This window comes from Carassius carassius, chromosome 5 (assembly GCF_963082965.1).
Source record: "Carassius carassius chromosome 5, fCarCar2.1, whole genome shotgun sequence".
NCBI lineage: Eukaryota > Metazoa > Chordata > Actinopteri > Cypriniformes > Cyprinidae > Carassius > Carassius carassius.
The window spans coordinates 36884070-36903168 of record NC_081759.1 but is presented as its reverse complement, the minus strand read 5'-3'; the positions used below and the strand labels follow the sequence as shown (position 1 = coordinate 36903168).

Here is a 19099-nt window from a genome sequence, read left to right as displayed (position 1 = left end):
CCATTAAAAGAACCTAAAGATTACATCATAATATTACATTTGATACAAGACAGAGTTACAATCAGTGCAACAGTTGAAAAAAATAAATGTACTATTCACTGTGTCTCAAATAAGATCACATTTCATAGTAATATTTTGCTTTAATGTAATAATGTCACTGAATACATTTTAAAGGAAATATTTTAGCTGTCAGGGAGTAACATGTTTAAAGCAAAAGTCTGGATGGGACTTTTCAGTTGTAATTATCCAAAATCTATTTTTTTTTACTAATATAATACTTTTTTAAAGGGATAGTTCACCCAAAAATGAAAATATCTGCTTACCCCCTGGACAACCAAGATGTAAGTGACTTTGTTTCTTCAGTAGGACACGAACCAAGATTTTAAACACAAACCGTTGCAGTCTATCACTCTTATTATGGAGGTTGACCGATCATTTTGTGTCTTTACACATCAATGTATCATCACAAGCCACAGTGTTTAACTTGGTTTTGTTCGTGTATGTCCTTTTAACATTACTCTTCTGAGTTTTCGACTGTATAGTTAGATTTTTGGCTGATTTTTGATCATGAAGCTCACAGTATGTGGTATCTCTGTTGGCTTTGGTGAAGTGTAATGTGTCTGGAGAAGTGCCAATGTTTTATTCATTTGACCGAGAGGGAGAGAGAATATTTAATTAATGTCGGTGGTCTTTTTCCTTTTTTCCAAGCTTGTAAATACAGCTTAATAAAAAATAAAATAAATAAAAATCACTAACTTGAAACTTTTTGTTGATTGTGTAGAAAAAAGTTTGCCCTTTCACAAAAAGGCAATGAACAGATGTTCTACTTGTATGATACTTTTAATATTGTTTATTATTATCCAATAAAACTTTGTGTTATTTCAGTGTCAGTAGTATATGTAAATGAACAATGTGTTTTCTTTATCCACGAAACGTACACAGAAGACTCCTGTTTTATTTTCCAGCAAAAATCCATGTGGACTAAAAAAATAGAGAGAGGAAAAAGAAAAATGTATTTAAAAATATGCATAGGCCTACTTACAAGACCCTCTAGTCTATAAAAAGCCTTTTTAAGTTGAGATCACATGACCAGCCCAGTACTATGTACTTCACATTGTCAGACACTTTCAGTTACAGAAATAAATTAGTCATGGACTAAAGCAATCATAAATACAACATAAAACCTGGCAACTAAAACATGCTGTTTGTTTTCTTCAACAGGTTCTTTTGTTTCCATCATTACCTTCATGGAGAGAGAAAACAGTTTTGCAAGTGTACATTAGCAAGAGAAGACAAGAGTCAAGATAAACAATATCTGCAGTCAACACCGGTGGCTTGCCATCAAAGATTTGTGAGTAGTGGCTAACCACTATCATCAGGTGGAGGTAGAAGACACGAATGGGACACGCTAGCCTTTCCAGACGGCCTGAATGGGAGAAGGAGTGAGCATGGACAACCTTTTGGAGTTTGGAGGCCTCTGTCCGTCCACCCGGAGGGAATGGGAGTGAGTCTATACTAGAATGTGCTTTCTACACACTTAGAATTCCTTTTCCTGTTTCTATATATTTTGTACGATTTTCAGAGTGCCAAAAATCAGTTTGAAATAGAAAATGTTTTCCTGTGATTCCCTCTCAGCACAGGCAGCTGTGTGGATGATTTAATGGATGAAGATGAGAAAGACAGAGCAAAAAGGTCTGTGTGTTTAGCTCTTCATAGCCGTAGTACACATTATTGTGCAATGTTGAATAATAAAATCCCACATTAGATTGTAAACCTTTGAACTTTAATTGTGTCCAGAGGTGATTAAGAAATCACACCCCTAAAAGCTCTCACACTTTCACTCAACACAATAGATTCCCTTGAGAAAAAGTGTCTAGGGATGAAAGAGAAAGAAGGGGAGTAATGAAAATTAGAGATAATTGAAAAGGCTGAAAAGATGGGAGAAGAAAAAATTATATTATATATATATACCAAAAATTATGGTATATATATATATATATATATATACCATAATTTTAGTACTATTTTTGTTTTTACTCCCAGTACAGCTACAAATGCTAATGGTCATGACATTTTCCTCTTATTATTATTATTAAAATGAGGGGGGAAATGTTCTCTGTAACATAAGTAAAAAAAAAAAACAAGCTTTTATCAGTTTTCATGATGTTGTGCACCTTAGATGGACTGTTACCAGCAAAGGTGTTTGCTCTTTCATTTTGAGACTTTATATAAACCATTAGCTGGAAGCCTATTCTTAACTGAAACTGAATTGAAATTTGTAAAATTGTTGTAGCATATAAGAGTGTATAGTAGACATGTGTTTGTATTTCATTAGATATCTGGGATTCTCATTAGAAATCATGCACAAACACCATCATCGCATTCAGAGATTTTCTTTTCGCAGATGTCTTCTTGTACTTTCAAAGCAGAATTATTATTAAAACTATGTAATTAAAGATGCTTTTTGTCCATCTCTCTCTCTCACTTTCTCTGCAGGGCGTCCCGTAATAAATCCGAGAAGAAGAGAAGGGACCAGTTCAATGTTCTCATTAAAGAGCTGTGTACGATGCTGCAGGGTCAAGGTCACCCCCGCAAGATGGACAAATCCACCATCCTGCAGAGAACCATTGACTTCCTGCAGAAACAGAAAGGTGAGGGAGAAAGGTCACATTAAATAAAACCAGATGGAAAAATAAATGTAGTTTGATGGACATTTATGTTGGTGCGTATTAACACAAACAAATTTCTTCTCCCAGTTTTCACTCTCATTGCCTTTATTTTTGTACCTATATTATTTTAAATTATTTATTTTGGATATTTTAACAAAACTGAATTATATCCAACTCTTTCAACACATAATCTCTCTGTGAAACAGCACCTGAAATCGTGAATCATGATTTTGTTCCTCATATTTGTGTGTGCAAGGAATATTCTGCATATGTGTGGTCGCATGAAGTTCTAGAGAGAAAGAAAACAACAACCTTCATTCTTAAAAACTTCCAGAGAAGTAAACCTCATTAGAAGACAAGCGAGTTGCAGATGTTTGGTTTGAGAAATGGTTTGATTTGATTCAAATCGGTTTTTATAATCAGTACCACAATTGATTTAAACTTTGACTGCGTTTTATTTCACTAATGCCAGGGTTTACACTCTGATTAATAATTTATTTTTGCATTGAGAGGAGCTAATTTCTTCAAGCTCCTGTGAGTATCACTACAAACACCTTTGTGTGCCAGGAGCTGCTGTGTGTTGGGCCCAGTTCCATTTCCTGTCTGAATCCAGGGCACAGCTGTCAGGCCATCGGCAGAACGTTTACTGGCAGCAGATTTCACTGCTCCTATAAACAATCCCAGTGCCGTTTCCAACTTCCTTACTGTTTGATTGAAATTTCTTTTCATTTTCACCCATTCCATCCAAACCTATTAGTCCACACAATTCCTTTCTCAGAATTCCACAATCAAGTTCTCACAACATTTTCCCGCTGTTTGATGTTTTCCAGAGATCACGGCGCAAACAGAATCCTGTGAGGTCCGGCAGGACTGGAAGCCTTCTTTCCTCAGCAACGAGGAATTCACCCAGTTAATGCTGGAGGTAAAGGAATCTTGTTACCGTCAAATCTGCTTCATCAACCTTCAGTTTCACTGTTGCCCTGTGGGAATACGCCACACTCCAGATGTATTTTTTAAAGGGTTAGTTCACCCAGATAGCAAAATTATGTAATTAATAACTTACCCTCATGTTGTTTCAAACCCGTAAGACCTCCGTTTATCTTCGGAACACAGTTTAAGATATTTTAGATTTAGTCCGAGAGCTCTCAGTCCCTCCATTGAAGCTGTGTGTACGGTATACTGTACATGTCCAGAAAGGTAAGAAAAACATCATCAAAGTAGTCCATGTGACATCAGATGGTCAGTTAGAATTTTTTGTAGCATCGAAAATACATGACTTTATTCAGCATTGTCTTCTCTTCCGTGTCTGTTGTGTGAGAGAGTTCAAAACAAAGCTGGATATCCGGTTTATTGAATCGAACTGTCCGAAAGAACTACTGGTGATCCGAAAACCGATGCAACCGGTTCTTGACTCGTGAACGAGTCAGTCTTTTGTTCGTTATCTGGCTCGGCTCGGTGTTCATCTTCAGTTCTCTCTTCACAGCAGTTCAGTCCGTGTACTGTTTGAGTGCATGCATTACTCCGGGATATTGGTTTGTTTGAACTCAGAGGGAGTGTCAGCCACATTAAAAAAGTTAACAGCTTAAGTCATTTGTGGATTAATGCGTATTAGAGATGCGAACCGTTTAAAACGATTCAGTTTGATTTGGTGAACTGAATGATTCGTTCACGAACCGGATATCCAGACTGCGTTGTTTCGAACTCTCTCACACAACAGACACGGAAGAGAAGACAATGCTGAATAAAGTCGTCGTTTTTGCTATTTTTGGACCAAAATGTATTTTCGATGCTTCAAAAAATTCTAACTGACCCTCTGATGTCACATGGACTACTTTGATGATGTTTTTCTTACCTTTCTGGACATGGACAGTATACCGTACACACAGCTTCAATGGAGGGACTGAGAGCTCTCGGACTAAATCTAAAATATCTTAAACTGTGTTCCAAAGATAAACGGAGGTCTTACGGGTTTGGAACAACATGAGGGTAAGTTATTAATTACATAATTTTGCTATCTGGGTGAACTAACCCTTTAAGTACCTTGCTGTCAACACATCATGCATTTTGCGAGGCTATGAGGTGCCTTATAGCGCTGCTTCAGGCATAACTGGAGAGACTGCTTAAAAAGAAACATTACAAATAAAGGAAAATCATGTAAGTTCATTCGTGTAGCAGAAATACAGGATGTTAATAACCTGCACACAGCATTCATATAGCCTTAAAACCGGAAGCATTTTTTAATTATCCCCAGAGTTTCCAGCATTAAGGAAACATTCACACTCGAACACGTCCTTTCAAAAACAACCTCTGGCTCTTCTCGGTTTTGCCAAGGTATAAGTCTAGCGAATAAAGCATGTAAAAGCAGCAATGTGGAAGATGGTATGAGTTGGGGAATCCTTCATTTGTTTCTAAGAAAACAATAAAAAAAAAACTCTAGAGGCTGATAGACAACATTCTTCAGCTACCAAGGTTTCTCATAACCAGCTTTCTCAGCTATGATGAATTGAATACCCATTTATAACATTGTGTGAGGGGAAAAAAACAATATTCAAAGTTAAGTTCAGTCATTCACTACATAATGACTGATGATTCAATACGGACAAAATTTTCATTGTTAGATAAACTAATTCTTAAAAAACAAATGGAACATTGCTATCAGTATTTTATGAGACTTTCTGCAGATTCATATGGATTTTTTTTTGTGTGTGTTACGACAGGCATTGGATGGTTTCCTAATAGCTCTTACCACAGATGGGAACATCATATATGTATCTGACAGTGTCTCTTCTCTCATTGGTCATCTACCGGTAAGTGAGGGATGTGATACCAATGCGTTAAACCCCAATCCAATGCATCCAAGAGGACTTGATTTGGTGCTTTACTTTTCATCAAATGAACTCATTACCTCTGAGAATGCCATGACTAGTCTGACAAACTCATGTTATTAGTAATATAATTGTCATGATTTTCTAAACTTAGATAAGGCAGCCCACACACAGCAGGTTTTCTGTAGGCTGTTGACAACAGTCCTTAGGAAACGCTTCCATTTTTTAGGACCTTCAGTTGTATTTGTGCAGTATCTAAAAATCATGAAATGTCAAGTGCTATGGCTCATGGAATATTTTTCTGAAATTGTGTGGAAAATATACCCCCAACTGAAGTGAAAGGTAATTGGCAGTTAAGTGGTTTCACTTATTTCAGAAAAAAGCCTATTTCATAAACCCAAATCAGTGTTCCTCTCTTCTTAATGCTGCAAATGCGTCAAAATCTATTCATTGTGTGATCACATGCTGCCAGTCTAATGAGATTTGCTTCCAGACTTTACCTTTATTTCGGTTCCTGCTGTGTGTGAGTTACAAATGCAGTCGGATGATACTGATGGATACTTTCATAACTGTCAAACCTACCTTGACCTTTGACCTTATTAAGCAGAGAGGAGGGCTTAGCAGACCCTTGTTATTGAGGAACAGGACAAGCTGAAAGCCATGTAACCATTATGGATCTACTCAGATTGTGCTAATATTTTTAAGATTTTTTTGAGATGGTGGTTGGGTTGGACGGAACTACTATCTCCTATAACAGCAGAAAGCTGCCTTTGTCCACAAGGCAGTTTTAGAATTCTTATTGCGTGCCATTATAGTATTTATTAATAATATTCTGAATAGTATTTGATATGGTTTCATTATTATTTTTTTATTAGTTTTACATATTATTTGATGTGTGATTGAGATTTAATGAGTTTTAATCATTTTAGTTTAACATTTCTAATTTATTTCAGCTTTATTCAAACGGACCTATTCCACATCATTTTCATTAAAAAAACACTTATATGACACTCTAATTGGTATTTTATTACCGTTGCCTCAATTACAAATGGAAATGCAAAAAAAAAAAAGTTAAATTCTATAGAAGCTACCCAACTATGACATCATCTGCTTTTGAGAAACCCTAAAATGTGAAAAGGATCTATTACCGAAAGCTATTTTTAATAGATTTAGTTTTAATAGCAACACTGCCACAAGGTGGTTTATTTTGATGGTGTAATTTCAATTGATAAACATTAATACTATAACTGCTAATTCCACCACTACTTTTAATAATAATAATGCTACTATGTGAGTAATGTTACGACTAAGTGCTTAGTATTATGGGAAATGTAGTTCATTGTGTAGCACTAATGAAAGAGAGCAAGGAGTGATGTTGTCATGGATACTGCTGTGTCTCAGTCAGATATGGTGGACCAGAACATTTTGAACTTCCTGCCAGAACGAGAACATGGAGAGGTGTATAAACTTCTGTCATCACACATGCTCTTGACAGAGCCCTCTGCTGTGGACCTACTCAACAGCAGTGAGTATACATACAGTACACATGTATGCACAGATCAACACACTCTCGCACACACACACACAGATGTATGCAGAATACTGTGAGTGCGTGCTGTCTTAGTGGCTGGCTGTAGTGTGCTCTATGATTACACTCATGGCTAATTATAGAGGCTCAGTGCATGCAGTGTAACACAGATTATCTGTTACAACACTCTGATAATCCCACATACATCTCTTACCCTGACCCCAATCCATAAAACACAACCACACACTCACCAATACTGAGAGATAACAATACTGGTTGAAAAAACAGTCACTGTTGATTATTCATCTTTTTCAATCAGCAGTACCACCTCTGTTTTACTGGTCACACTCGCTTGTGCACAAACACACACACACACAAACACACACACATAGAGACTGTTGAGACTTATTGTACTCTATTTTAGGATAATCATCAAAGTCACACTGGGGCCACAGCCATAATAGAACATTAGCCTCAACCTTGTGTGTTCATCTGACAAACCGAATTGCTGTTATATCAGCTGCTAACAGTCTCTTTCCTTTCCCTGTGCACTTTTTTTCTTTTCTTTTCTTTATTTCTTTCTTTCTTTCTTTCTTTCTTTCAGATGAGACACACGTAGAGTTCTGCTGTCATTTAGCAAGGGGAAACATTGACCCAAAAGAACCACCCACGTACGAATATGTCAAATTTGTTGGAGATTTCAAGTTTCATAATAACGGTGGGTTTTTATTTGTCACTTTTTGTACTCCCAGCCACATGCAACACAAACGGAGACACTAATAATTGATGGATAGATAAAAAAAATGTATGACTGGATTCTAGAAGTAAACTTCAGCTGTGATAACAAGCATTTGGAATGAACATGCATTTGTTTTTCTTTCTGTGCATTTGGTTGAGGAAGAAATTTAATGAGGAGGAGGCATTTGCCTACTTTGGAATTATAGGTCCATTTCCTCATTTGCATGTAGAAAGTCATTGTAAGGTTACATCTTTGCTAATAACAAATGTGAAAATGTGAAGAATCTTGGAATTTAAGTAGACAAGGAACATTCGAGCCATGGCCAGAACTATACTAGTTCTTTGTAATCACTCATTTGCCATAGGTTTAAATACTTTATTATTCACGTTCTTATTTGGTTGGTATAAAAGATTTAAAATATACTTGAATTTCCTAGTGAAAAATAAATGTACTATAAATGTATTTGAAATGCTAAGTATACTACAGATACATTTACATATTTATGTGCCTAATAAAAATACCCTTTATATTCGAAAAAATAAAGTACCCTTTATACTCAATTGTACTTAAACTGTGCGGAAATAGTGCTGATGTACTGAAGTATACTGAAGTATATATGTTTATGCTAAAGTGGAACTATTGCGAATATACTTTAGGTACACTTCAAATATCTTGCATTTAAAGATCAATGGCCACATACACACTGCAGGTTTCAGGAGTGACAGCCACATTAAATGCAGGAGTGTGTCCCATATATTATCGTTGCGTGTGTGTATGGAACAGCAGTCACTCAGGTAACCATAGCAACATTTTGATGTCTTGCTTGAGTTGATAAGAATTTAGCCATTTGGTATCTGCCGTTTTTCGGCTAAAGACTTTTATATAGTGTAATATATGTAAAATGTACCTTGGCCTAAGAATAATACTTAATAATAAACAGAACATGTTTTCTTTGTGTCACAGTGCCTCTGTCCTCATGTAACGGTTATGAGCTGGCGTTCCCACGCACTCTGCAGTCCTCACTAGAGGAGCAGATCTGTCTTGTAGCCACAGTGAGACTCGTGACCCCTCAGTTCCTAAAGGTAACAGAGGAACCACCCCCACATACACAAGACACTGATTCACATGCACTTAAACGCATACGCACAAAATCAATGCACATACTGCTTGCGTTCATCCTCCTGTCAAAGGAAGGACAGACTTATTGCCTGTGTGTGTGTGTGTGTGTGTGTGTCACAGGATCTGTGTAACGTGGAGGATGTGTGTGATGAATTCACATCAAGACACAGCCTGGAATGGAAATTTCTCTTCTTAGATCATAGGTGAGTCAAATGCTGCTTCATTATGCAAACGACTCCTCTGATGTTGTGATTCTGCATGGTCTTTTATGCAAAACTCAATTATGTCCACTTGAATCATGACTCCTTCTGATTGTGTAATTTATTTTATTCATTCATCAGTTGCTGACCCACTTACATCTGCTAATTCAGATTTTCCGCTGTCCCACGCATGGCTGCGAGGGCCAGCGATGTCATCAGATGTGCGTGTGCTTGAATCAGTTTTCACACTCGTATTTTAATATGGTGTTTTTATTCTGCTGTGGCCATTCATAAATTTCAGAATAGAGATTATTTACTTAGAAGGCGTTTGTGACCCCCAGAGAGTTACATAAGGGTGTGTGTGTGCGAGTACTGGATGTTCCTGTTCCCTACAGTGCTATAATTGGACATTCGAGCTGTCTGGTCAAACTCACTTTTAAAGGAGAAGTGTGTCATTCCTACATCACTCACTCAAAATATTGTGGTTTTCAAACAGGTTTCCCAAATACTCCATGTCTTTTTCATGCTCAGTCATACAGATATTCCTGTACCGGAAATCATGCTATTGGTTGAACCAGTGTTGCTGTGTCAAGCCGGTTAAGAAAAGTGTTGTCTCTGAATTTTTTTTTTTTTTTTTTTGGAAAAAAAATAATCGTTTGCTTTTTAAAATAGTCTTCCCATTAACACCATTGTATTGTTCAAATCTGACTGATTCGTGAATGCAGAATGCACACGAACACAAAATGTGGGATTTATCGCATGAACCAATCATAGCCAAACTAACCAGTCATATACAATCTTATCTCTCACGTGACTTGCCCCCATTCATTCTCAGTTACCCTACTCCAAACTTATGACACACCATAGGGTGTCTGTTAAAACTCAATGGGCTCAGGGGAGGCAGGACAGATGCAGACTCCCACTGTAACTTTACCTGCTGGTGTTGCTGTTGGACAATGCTTCTTTTATATTATTACTGTAAAAAAATATAATAAGTGTTTTTTAAGTATTTTTATACAACAAGAAAATTAGATTTATTTAAAATAGATTAAGAGTTATTTTAAATAAAAATAATATTTCAAAGTATTACAGTTTTACTATATTTTTGATTAAATAACTGTACCCTTGGAGAATCTTAAGTGTCTCTTTATTTACACTCAGACACATATATGACTCAGTCAGCTATGGATATCCATCTTTCTTATTTCAGTGGTTCCCATGGTGATGAGTGTCTCCAGGTTCATCCGAGCCCCCATGATTCATTCCTTTAGTGCACTGCCAGTTTATTGGGTGTTAAAGTACATATATAAGAGTTCTTGTTTTGTAAAATGGTTCAATACTTGGAATTGTGCATGTGCTGGTAGCAGCTCAGTAGAAGCATAGTATGAGTGGATAGTATGTACTGAGTGTTTGTGTGTGTGTGTGTGTGTTCACAGGGCCTCTCCTATCATTGGGTACCTGCCATTTGAGGTTTTAGGGACTTCGGGTTATGATTACTACCATGTGGACGACCTGGAGCTGATTGCTCAGTGTCATAAACAGTGTGAGTGTTATATATCTCGCTCCTTCTCTCTTTCTCTTTAAAAACTAGGTCAGTAAACTGTCTTGGAAATTTTGTTCTGTTTGTGTGAATCACAGAGGAGCTGAAAATGCCCCTACCAGGAAAGATGAAAGACCTTGTAAGAAGCTTTCAAATAATTTTTAGACACTACTGATCTTGTGTGTGTGTGTGTGTTTTGCAGTGATGCAGTTTGGGAAAGGAAAATCCTGTTACTATCGTTTTCTGACTAAAGGGCAGCAGTGGATCTGGCTACAGACACACTATTACATCACATACCACCAGTGGAACTCCAAACCAGAGTTTATCGTCTGTACACACAGTGTGGTCAGGTAAAACACACACAATCATTATTTATCCATGTATATGGAAAGAATGTGCATGCCACACACTCTCATTTATATGTATATAAAAACAAAAAACATCTTTAAATAAAGCTCAAACACATTCAAGCTTTTTAAAATATTTTAGAATTAATAATATACAGATATCTGTGTGCAAATGCCTGTTCATAATTACTTCAAGAGTAGTTAATGTTCTTGAACTAGTCAGCTCAATTAATTAGCCGTTTTACAGAATCTGTTGTTTTTGTTTAAAATGTTTCCATCTAGTGGTAAGATTGTGTTACTACAAATCTTCAAAATCGAGCATATTCTCAGAAATTCACTACATTACAGGATCAGTCTAAAGCTTTTCACAATAAATATATGAGAAGTAAAAACAAATGCTTCTTCTCTATCTAAAGCTATGCTGAAGTCCGAGCAGAAAGAAGGAGAGAGATTGGATTGGAGGAAAGTTCATCTGATATGGCAACATCCTCAATCAAGGTTCTACACATGTCCAGGAAACACACAGTGCTTTAATCCTATTTGTTTAATAAATAGTTTTTCATGTTAAAGAAATAGATTACCCAAGATGTAGATTGATTTTGTTTTATCTTTGTAACATATGGAAAAAATTAGCATTCCACTTAATTACCAATGGATCCTCTGCAGTGAATGGGTGCCGTCAGAATGAGAGACCAAACAGCTGATAAAAACATCATAATAATCCACAAGTAATCCACATTTTTAATAAACAGATCTATCATTATAACTTCATACAATTTCTACTTGCTAAAATGCCAGTTCTCTATCCATAATATTGCTTTCTACATTTAAAAAAAAATCATCTTGTCTGGATCAAGAGAGAAATGTGTGCAGATCAAGCACCATTTACAAGCCAAAACAGTTCTGAACAATTATATTGGTGTGTCTGGATGTGAGAGGACAACAGTGGATGAACCTTTTCTCTGGAGGAAGTATCATGATGGATTTTCCATTATAGATTTTGGTGATGGTTGAAAGTTAAAATGAATTAATGATAGATTTAATTCTCACAAGCATGCAACATTTCACTTCAAAATACATTAATTGATAGACTGGAATGGTGTGGAGTATCGTGATTTTTTTCCCAGTTGTTTGGACTATCATTCTGACGGCACCCATTCACTGCAGAGGATCCATTGGTCAGCAAGTGATGTAATACTAAATTTATCCAAATCTGTTCCAGTGAGGACTCAATTCCTCTTTATCTTGTATGGATTGAGGATGACTCCAGATTTCCTTTAATGTGTTTTGTGTGCAGGGGCAGGAGGTGTTTTTGGACATGTGTCCTCCTTTAGAAGCTACACGGGAAAGAATCAGCAGCGCTCGATCAGTGTCATCACAAAGTTCTATAAAATCATCACACACAGCGCTGTCTGACTCTGCGTGTAAGTACAAACACACCTCGGCTAAAACTCTGCACTTATGAGGTGCACTTGTGCATCAGGTGATCATGTGAAAGCCTGTGCGTCTGTGTCCATAGCGAACTCATCAGTGAGGTACACAGAAGCATGCACATCGTCACGGCAGTCTGCTTCCATTGGTCCTGAGAAGAGTTCCAGCAGATTGCCACATAGTGGATCAAAGGTACAAACATGCACATCATCATCTTCATCTTTATCCTTTATAGGTGCAGTCTTCAGTCTTATATGATCCTTCAGAAATCATTCTAATATGCTGATTTTGGTCCTCAAGAAACATCTCTTATTAGCATGTTGAAAACAGTTGTGCTGCTTAATATTTTGGTGGAAACTGTGATGATTTTTCTCAGGATTACTTGATGATTAGAGAGTTTAAAAGAACAGCATTTATAAGACAGAGATCTTCAGTAACAAAGTAAAATTCTTTACTCTTACGTTAGTTCGATTTAAAGCATCCTTGCTGAATAAAACAATAATTTCCTTACAAAAGGGGACATTGGATGCCCATTTTCCACAAGTTGCTATGAGTGCATATGCAAACATCATGTAAAAGTGAATTTTGAATCTGATGTCCCCATCAAATAACCCCCCCCCCCCCCCCCCCCCCCCCCAAAAAAAAAACTTTATGGTCGTGTGTGTGTGTGTGTGTGTGCATCTGATTGCTTTGTCTCTATGTTTTAGACCCTGCTTCAGAGGCAGAGCTCCTCTGAGCCCACGTCACTCTCCCCTTCCTGCAGTCAGCATTCCACTGTGGTCAGTGTCTCTCAGCTGCTCTCTTTCTTTCCCTACTTTTTCCTTTTGTCTCTCTTTTTCTCCTTGTGTAAGTAAAGTTTGTTGTGTTTGTTGTAATTTTAGAATAGAAAGACTGTCAACATTTTACTGTTGACTGGGTGATGGGTACGAATTTAGAACCTCCCACATATTTCTGCTGAAGAAATGGAAGTTTAGGCCTATAAAAATGGTTTCCACTGGTCCCATAAACCTGCTGGACTTAAACCAAGGACTGCTAATATTAGGGCTGTAATGCTGTCCTCATGCATACAAAAAGCCGCCACTTTGTCCATCTAAAATAAAATTATCTGAATAAGATTTGTGAATGTACTGTCCTTTGATTGCTATAAATTCTATTTGTTATAACGTCTGCCCATTGCAGCTCACAGTGGCATTCGAAATAGCTTTTCAAAATGTTACGCAATAATGTAGAAACAATGGCCAGATTTGAAAGAAGTATACAGTTTCCAAAAGTGCTATGTGTTTGCTCCTTTTGTATATTTGAGTGTGTGTTCTCAGTGTTCTGTGTGGATGTGGGTTGCAGACACAATCTCTGTACAGATTCCAGCAGCCTCAGTTAGGCGTCATGCATCAGCTGAAAGAGCAGCTAGAAGAGCGGACACGCATCCTACAGGCCGACATCAAAACACAGCAACAAGAGCTGCACGACATTAAAGAGAAATTACAAATTGCTAATCTACAGGTATAGGCACATAATTATAAACCTGCAGTGTTGTCTTTATTTGTGCAAACTGGGGACAGATAGAATACTTCAAACATAGAAAATAATGTATAAATATATAAAGAAAAAAATATAAAAGAAATATATACACTTATTTTTCTTCATTTGTTTTTAAAATAATTATCTTATGCTCACCTAGGCTGCATTTAAATCACAGTAGAAACTGTTATATTGTAAAATATTAATAGTTTAAAACATTTTTTTGTAATTTTTATTTTGATATGTTTAAAAATTGTATTTATTCCTGTTATGGCAAAGCTGTAATTTCAGCAGCCTTTACTCGAGTCTTCAGTGTCACATGATCCTTCAAATATAACATAACATGTTATTTTAATCAGTTCTTATATGCTAATTTATTGCTCAAGAACCATTTGTTGCAAGTATCAAAGTTACAGTTACTACTTTTGAACTGTAGTGTAGTTATACCATATTCCTTCTTCGTGGGAAAAAAGCTACTGTTTTCAGAGATGAAGTTTGTTATAAAGTCTGACTTTCTGACTTTTATGGTCTCTGTGTTTGCAGATGTTACTCCAGCAGCCGATACAGGGAGAATTTGCCAGTTCTGGTCTGCAGCAGCAGGGTCCAGGCAGGCCGTCCCAACACAGCACCCAGCCCAAACCTCAACACTGTGTTTCGCATTCATCACACACACTACTCCGAGAACAGCCTAGTAGCTCATCTGCTCAGGTACACATTAAGCACAATGTGTGTGTGTTGTGTGTTACGCACAACACAGATCACACACACATAAATATTACTCACTTGCAGACTCGTTCAGTTATGGATGTCTTTTTGTGCGTGTTTAGGGCCAGCAGAGACTGGTTCAGACTGGACACATGCAGGCCGTCAGTGTTCCAATGCAGACACACACCAGTCTCACCACACCCTTCTATAGCAACCCAATGATGTTCTCACCCAACCACGGACACCGAACCCAACAGGACACACAATGCCAAAGACTCACACACACAGACTACAGCCAGGAAGGACAGCTACGGTAACAACACACCTTAAACAAAGTTTACTTTGGCAGAAGAACATTGCAAAGGACTGTTCACACCAAGACGAATGTTCAATGTGAAAATTTGGTTGAGTAGACTTGAAAAATCAAGATCCTAACCTTTATCCTAACTCAGAAATCTTTTATAAATTGTTAAAATATCGGTGTGAAAGTGGTGACATTTTTCAAGTATGGTAACCCATACTTAGAATTGGTGCTCTGCATTTAACCCATCCAAGTGCGCACACACAGCAGTGAGTAGGGAACACACATACACACACCGTGAACACACACCCGCAGTATAGCAGTGGGCAGCTGTTTGTTCCAGCGCGCAGGGAGCAATTGGGGGTTCAGTGCCTTACTCAAGGGCACTTCAGCCATGGGTATTGAGGGTGGAAGAGCGCTGTTCATTCATTCACTCACCCCCACCTACAACTCCTGCCACCACTGAGACTCAAACCTGCAACCTCCGGGTTACAAGTCCGATTCTCTAACCATTAGGCCACAGCTGCCCACGTGTCCAGGATGACGTTAGTCCAGAAAATGTTGTGTAAACTGTAATGTTGTTTTTTTTCAAAGGCATACATTTAATTTAATTATGTGTGGTATGAGTAAATAGTGCTTATAAACAGCTGTTGAGATAGTATTCTCAGCTGAAAAGTGTAAAGGTTTGGAGCCCAAAACAGTATCCCCCAAAATTCTGTCATTAATTACTCACCTGACATGAAAGAGAAGTTAAATAAAGTCATTATTTTTATTTTCTTTGCGCACAAAAAATATTCTCATAGCTTCATAACATTACAGTTGAACCACTGATGTCACGTGGGCTGTTTAATGATGTCTTTAACACCTTTCTGGCCCTTGAACCTGTCAGTTGCATTGCTGTCTATTTCCGCATTTCCACCGAAATTACCCAGAACAATTGTACCAGGAACCTTTTTTTTTTTAGGTATTTTCGCATGGCAGGAACCTTTTCATAGTACCAGTACTAATTGTGGAACTACCCACCTTTCTGCATTTTCGCACCGCAAAAACTAGGTGTGATTTTAGTACCGCACTGCCTTTTTCGAGAACCAAATTAGCTCCTACTCCGGAGCAGGGTCTAACCAGCACAACTGGTACTAACTGTGATGTAAGTAGACATTGATTTGCCAGACACGTTAAAAAAATTCTTAATTTGTGTTCTGAACATGAACGAAGTTCATAATGGTTTGGAACAACATGAGGGTGAGTAGTTAATGACAGAACTTGTATTTTTGGGTCAACTATCCCTTTAATACAGTATCTCTGATTGGAATAGCAGTTTCTAATGACATTTGAACCATTTTAGCAAAATATAACTATTATTGGGCTGTTTTCAATAAATAATACATTACAGATCCATGATAGACTAGTAACAAACTAATTTAGCCAGGACTTTATCGGGAACAACAGAATAAGAGATGTTTTCTGGTTTCTGGTAGAGTGAGGGATCTTCATGATTGGCTGATTTTGGTAATGAATTACTACAGAATGTGTAATTATAACAAACACATTCCCTGATCTGATCAGTAATGTCACACGGGGTATTTTTGGATTGGTAGGATGCTCCTAAACCAACCAATGCAGACGCTTGTACCAGACAGCAATGGGGGGGCCCAGTCTTCCCAATGCAGCTCAACTATTCAACAAACCAAGTGAGTATGTTTGAGCATGAAGGCCCCATTAAAAATGAACATGAAGTCATAGACCGAATGGTTGGCTAAATTTGGAAGAGCATACTACTTTCGCTATTTGTGTCGTAACAGAAGTAGTACGAGTAGTATGCTAGCATACTATTTGAAATTCACTAAAAATGTTTGTGTTACAGATATCCTCTGGACCAGCAGATGATGGCTCCTTCCTTCCCTGTGCAGCAGGTGAACTGTAATGCTGTGCTCGTCCCTTCCCCTGTCTTCACCTCACCAATCATGATCCCCCATAATAGTTTCATCACCCATCAGGCCACGCCCACCTACACGACTCACCTGTCGGCTGCCCCACACAGTTTACCACTACAACAACCTCAGCAGTTCTTTCAGGTAAACATTATTGTGATTCAGATTTACAAATCATATATGACCCTGGACCACAAAACCAGTCATACCAGTCAACCAGTTATACCTCACATGAAAGCTAAATAAATAAGCTTTCCATTGATATATTGTTTGTTAGTATAGGACAATATTTGGACATCTGAGGATGCAAAAAAAAATCGAAATATTATATCTTAGCAATGCATATTAATAATCAAAAATAAAGTAGGAAATTGAAAAAATATCTTCAAAGAACATGATCTTTACTTAATATCATAATGATTTTTGGCATAAAAGAAAGATCGATCATTTTGACCCATATTAATATACCTGTGCTTCTTATGACTGGTTTTGTGGTCCAGGGTCACTTATTTTCTTGAATCATGTTGTCTGATTCATATGAATGCCTCAAAAACATGGTTACCTTTCTCTTTCTCTCTTGAAGATGCAGCCTCAGGGTCTGATTCAGAGTGCTCCCACTCAGGCCTTATTCCACACCCCTAGCATTCCACAGCAAAGCACTGTGGGATATGTACAGCCACAACAACAACAGCAGCATCATCACTCACAGTCGGCAAACCTGTCAGACTACAGAAACATGCTCCCACGGTAGCCCCGCCACCTGGGAAAAGCCAAGAGGTTGCCAGGAAAGCGCGTTGAGCATTTAGCTCTGAAAGGCATGATGGGATGGGACTCTCTCGGCTCAGGGGAAGGCTCGTTCCCGAGCCGAACCAAAATCGAGAAAGCCAAAGTCCCTCTAAGTTCCCATGACAGCAAATGATGGTGATAATGGCACAAGGCTCAAGGACTCTGCCTGGCCCTGACTGCACACAGAGGATGCTGGGATACGTAGGAGGAGCCGGCAGGCACACAGGGGTCAAGTCAAGCTTTGATCAATACGTAAAGGACAGGAAGCCGTGGAGGGTTTTTGGTACTGTAATATTACAGTAATCTGGATTTTTCAACACATAAATAAGACAAAATCAACAAATCAAGTAATGCCTTGACAGAGCGTAAACTCCACTGCGTGTGTTCTGTCCTCAACTGCTTTTAAAATACAAACTAAAAGAGAAATCACCCCACAGACAAGAAGAAAAATACACCGTCATGAACTGATTTCATGCATCATATTTCATGTGTGTGTGCAGATGGTAGGAGCTGGGCATAATTCAGCGAAGACCCAAATATATTTCAAAAACATTTGGCTTCCTGTTATCATCTGCAGAGCTCGTCGGCAATCTCCTGTAGTTATGTTAACGCTATCGTAAAGAAACTTGAAACACGTTGTATATTTAAAATATTTAAGAACAATTTCGCACTAGGGCAAACTTTCCTACCGCTGAGTTCAACTCAATCCCTGTTACTCTTTGTTTCTCGATTCACTGTACTGTATGCAGAGTTTCTCCTCATATTCAGTTCGGGAGCATCGTATTTCAGTACTTTTTTTTCATATTAAGGTTCTGAACATAGCTGGTCAAGGAGAAGCATGTTGGCTTCCCTGATCAAACAGTTCTTTGAGTTTTCAGATGTGCATGTGGTCTGCCTGTCCACACAGTAAATCTACATTGATTTGATGTCAACAGATGTGCTTTAAGATTTATTTTCAGTATTACACAGGGATGAAGCTCTGTCTAATTTATGCTTCGTAGTAGAGGGACTTTGTGATTGTTTTATGGTGGTGGGTGTAAGTGCCGCAGCAGTTAAACTGCAAAAATGAAGATGTAAAATAAGACGGTAATGCAGGTTGAATGATTGAAGACAATCATAATGTCAGGGCTGCAGAAATGGAAATGTTCTCATCTGCCTGTCACTTGGGCAAAGTGTTTGACAAATACAACTCAAATATTAGAAAAAAAAACTTATTTTATTTGTTTTCCCCATTACATTTATTTTATTTTATTTATTTTGGGGGGAGAGAGTTGATATAGACATGGAAGTGTCAGGCAAAGGGCAAAAATGTTAAGAGGTTCTGGAATGTACAGACCCGCAAAAAGGCACAAAAAAAATTATCTTGACAATCAGAAAAGCATTTTAATTTTTTTCTTTGCTGGCACTTTCGTCCATCCTGTCATGCATGGCACATTTAAGGGCTGGTGCTGATTATTACA

General features: G+C 37.8%; 1 protein-coding gene and 1 long non-coding RNA gene across 3 annotated transcripts in view; both read left to right on the top strand.

The window, feature by feature from the left end:
• LOC132141524 (uncharacterized) overlaps positions 1-1317 on the top strand; it is a 44252-nt gene extending 42935 nt beyond the window's left edge. The window contains exon 3 of the long non-coding RNA XR_009433900.1: positions 1222-1317. This is a non-coding gene — a long non-coding RNA (uncharacterized LOC132141524). The remainder of the gene's footprint in view (positions 1-1221) is intronic.
• LOC132141523 (neuronal PAS domain-containing protein 2-like) lies at positions 1317-18518 on the top strand. Of its 2 annotated transcripts, none has more exons than XM_059551099.1 (21): positions 1317-1504; positions 1636-1692; positions 2497-2651; positions 3500-3591; positions 5387-5476; positions 6896-7019; positions 7627-7740; positions 8725-8843; positions 9001-9083; positions 10517-10623; positions 10823-10970; positions 11384-11465; positions 12265-12391; positions 12487-12590; positions 13106-13177; positions 13740-13898; positions 14460-14624; positions 14744-14934; positions 16521-16613; positions 16787-16997; positions 17437-18518. In XM_059551099.1, exons 1-21 carry the CDS (start codon positions 1431-1433, stop codon positions 17602-17604), a joined length of 2535 nt encoding a protein of 844 aa, XP_059407082.1. In that variant the 5' UTR covers positions 1317-1430; the 3' UTR covers positions 17605-18518. The 2 variants fall into 2 exon arrangements, with proteins under 2 accessions (XP_059407082.1, XP_059407081.1); XM_059551098.1 differs by having other exon boundaries at positions 14460-14642; positions 14750-14934.
• Positions 18519-19099: the final 581 nt, after the last annotated feature.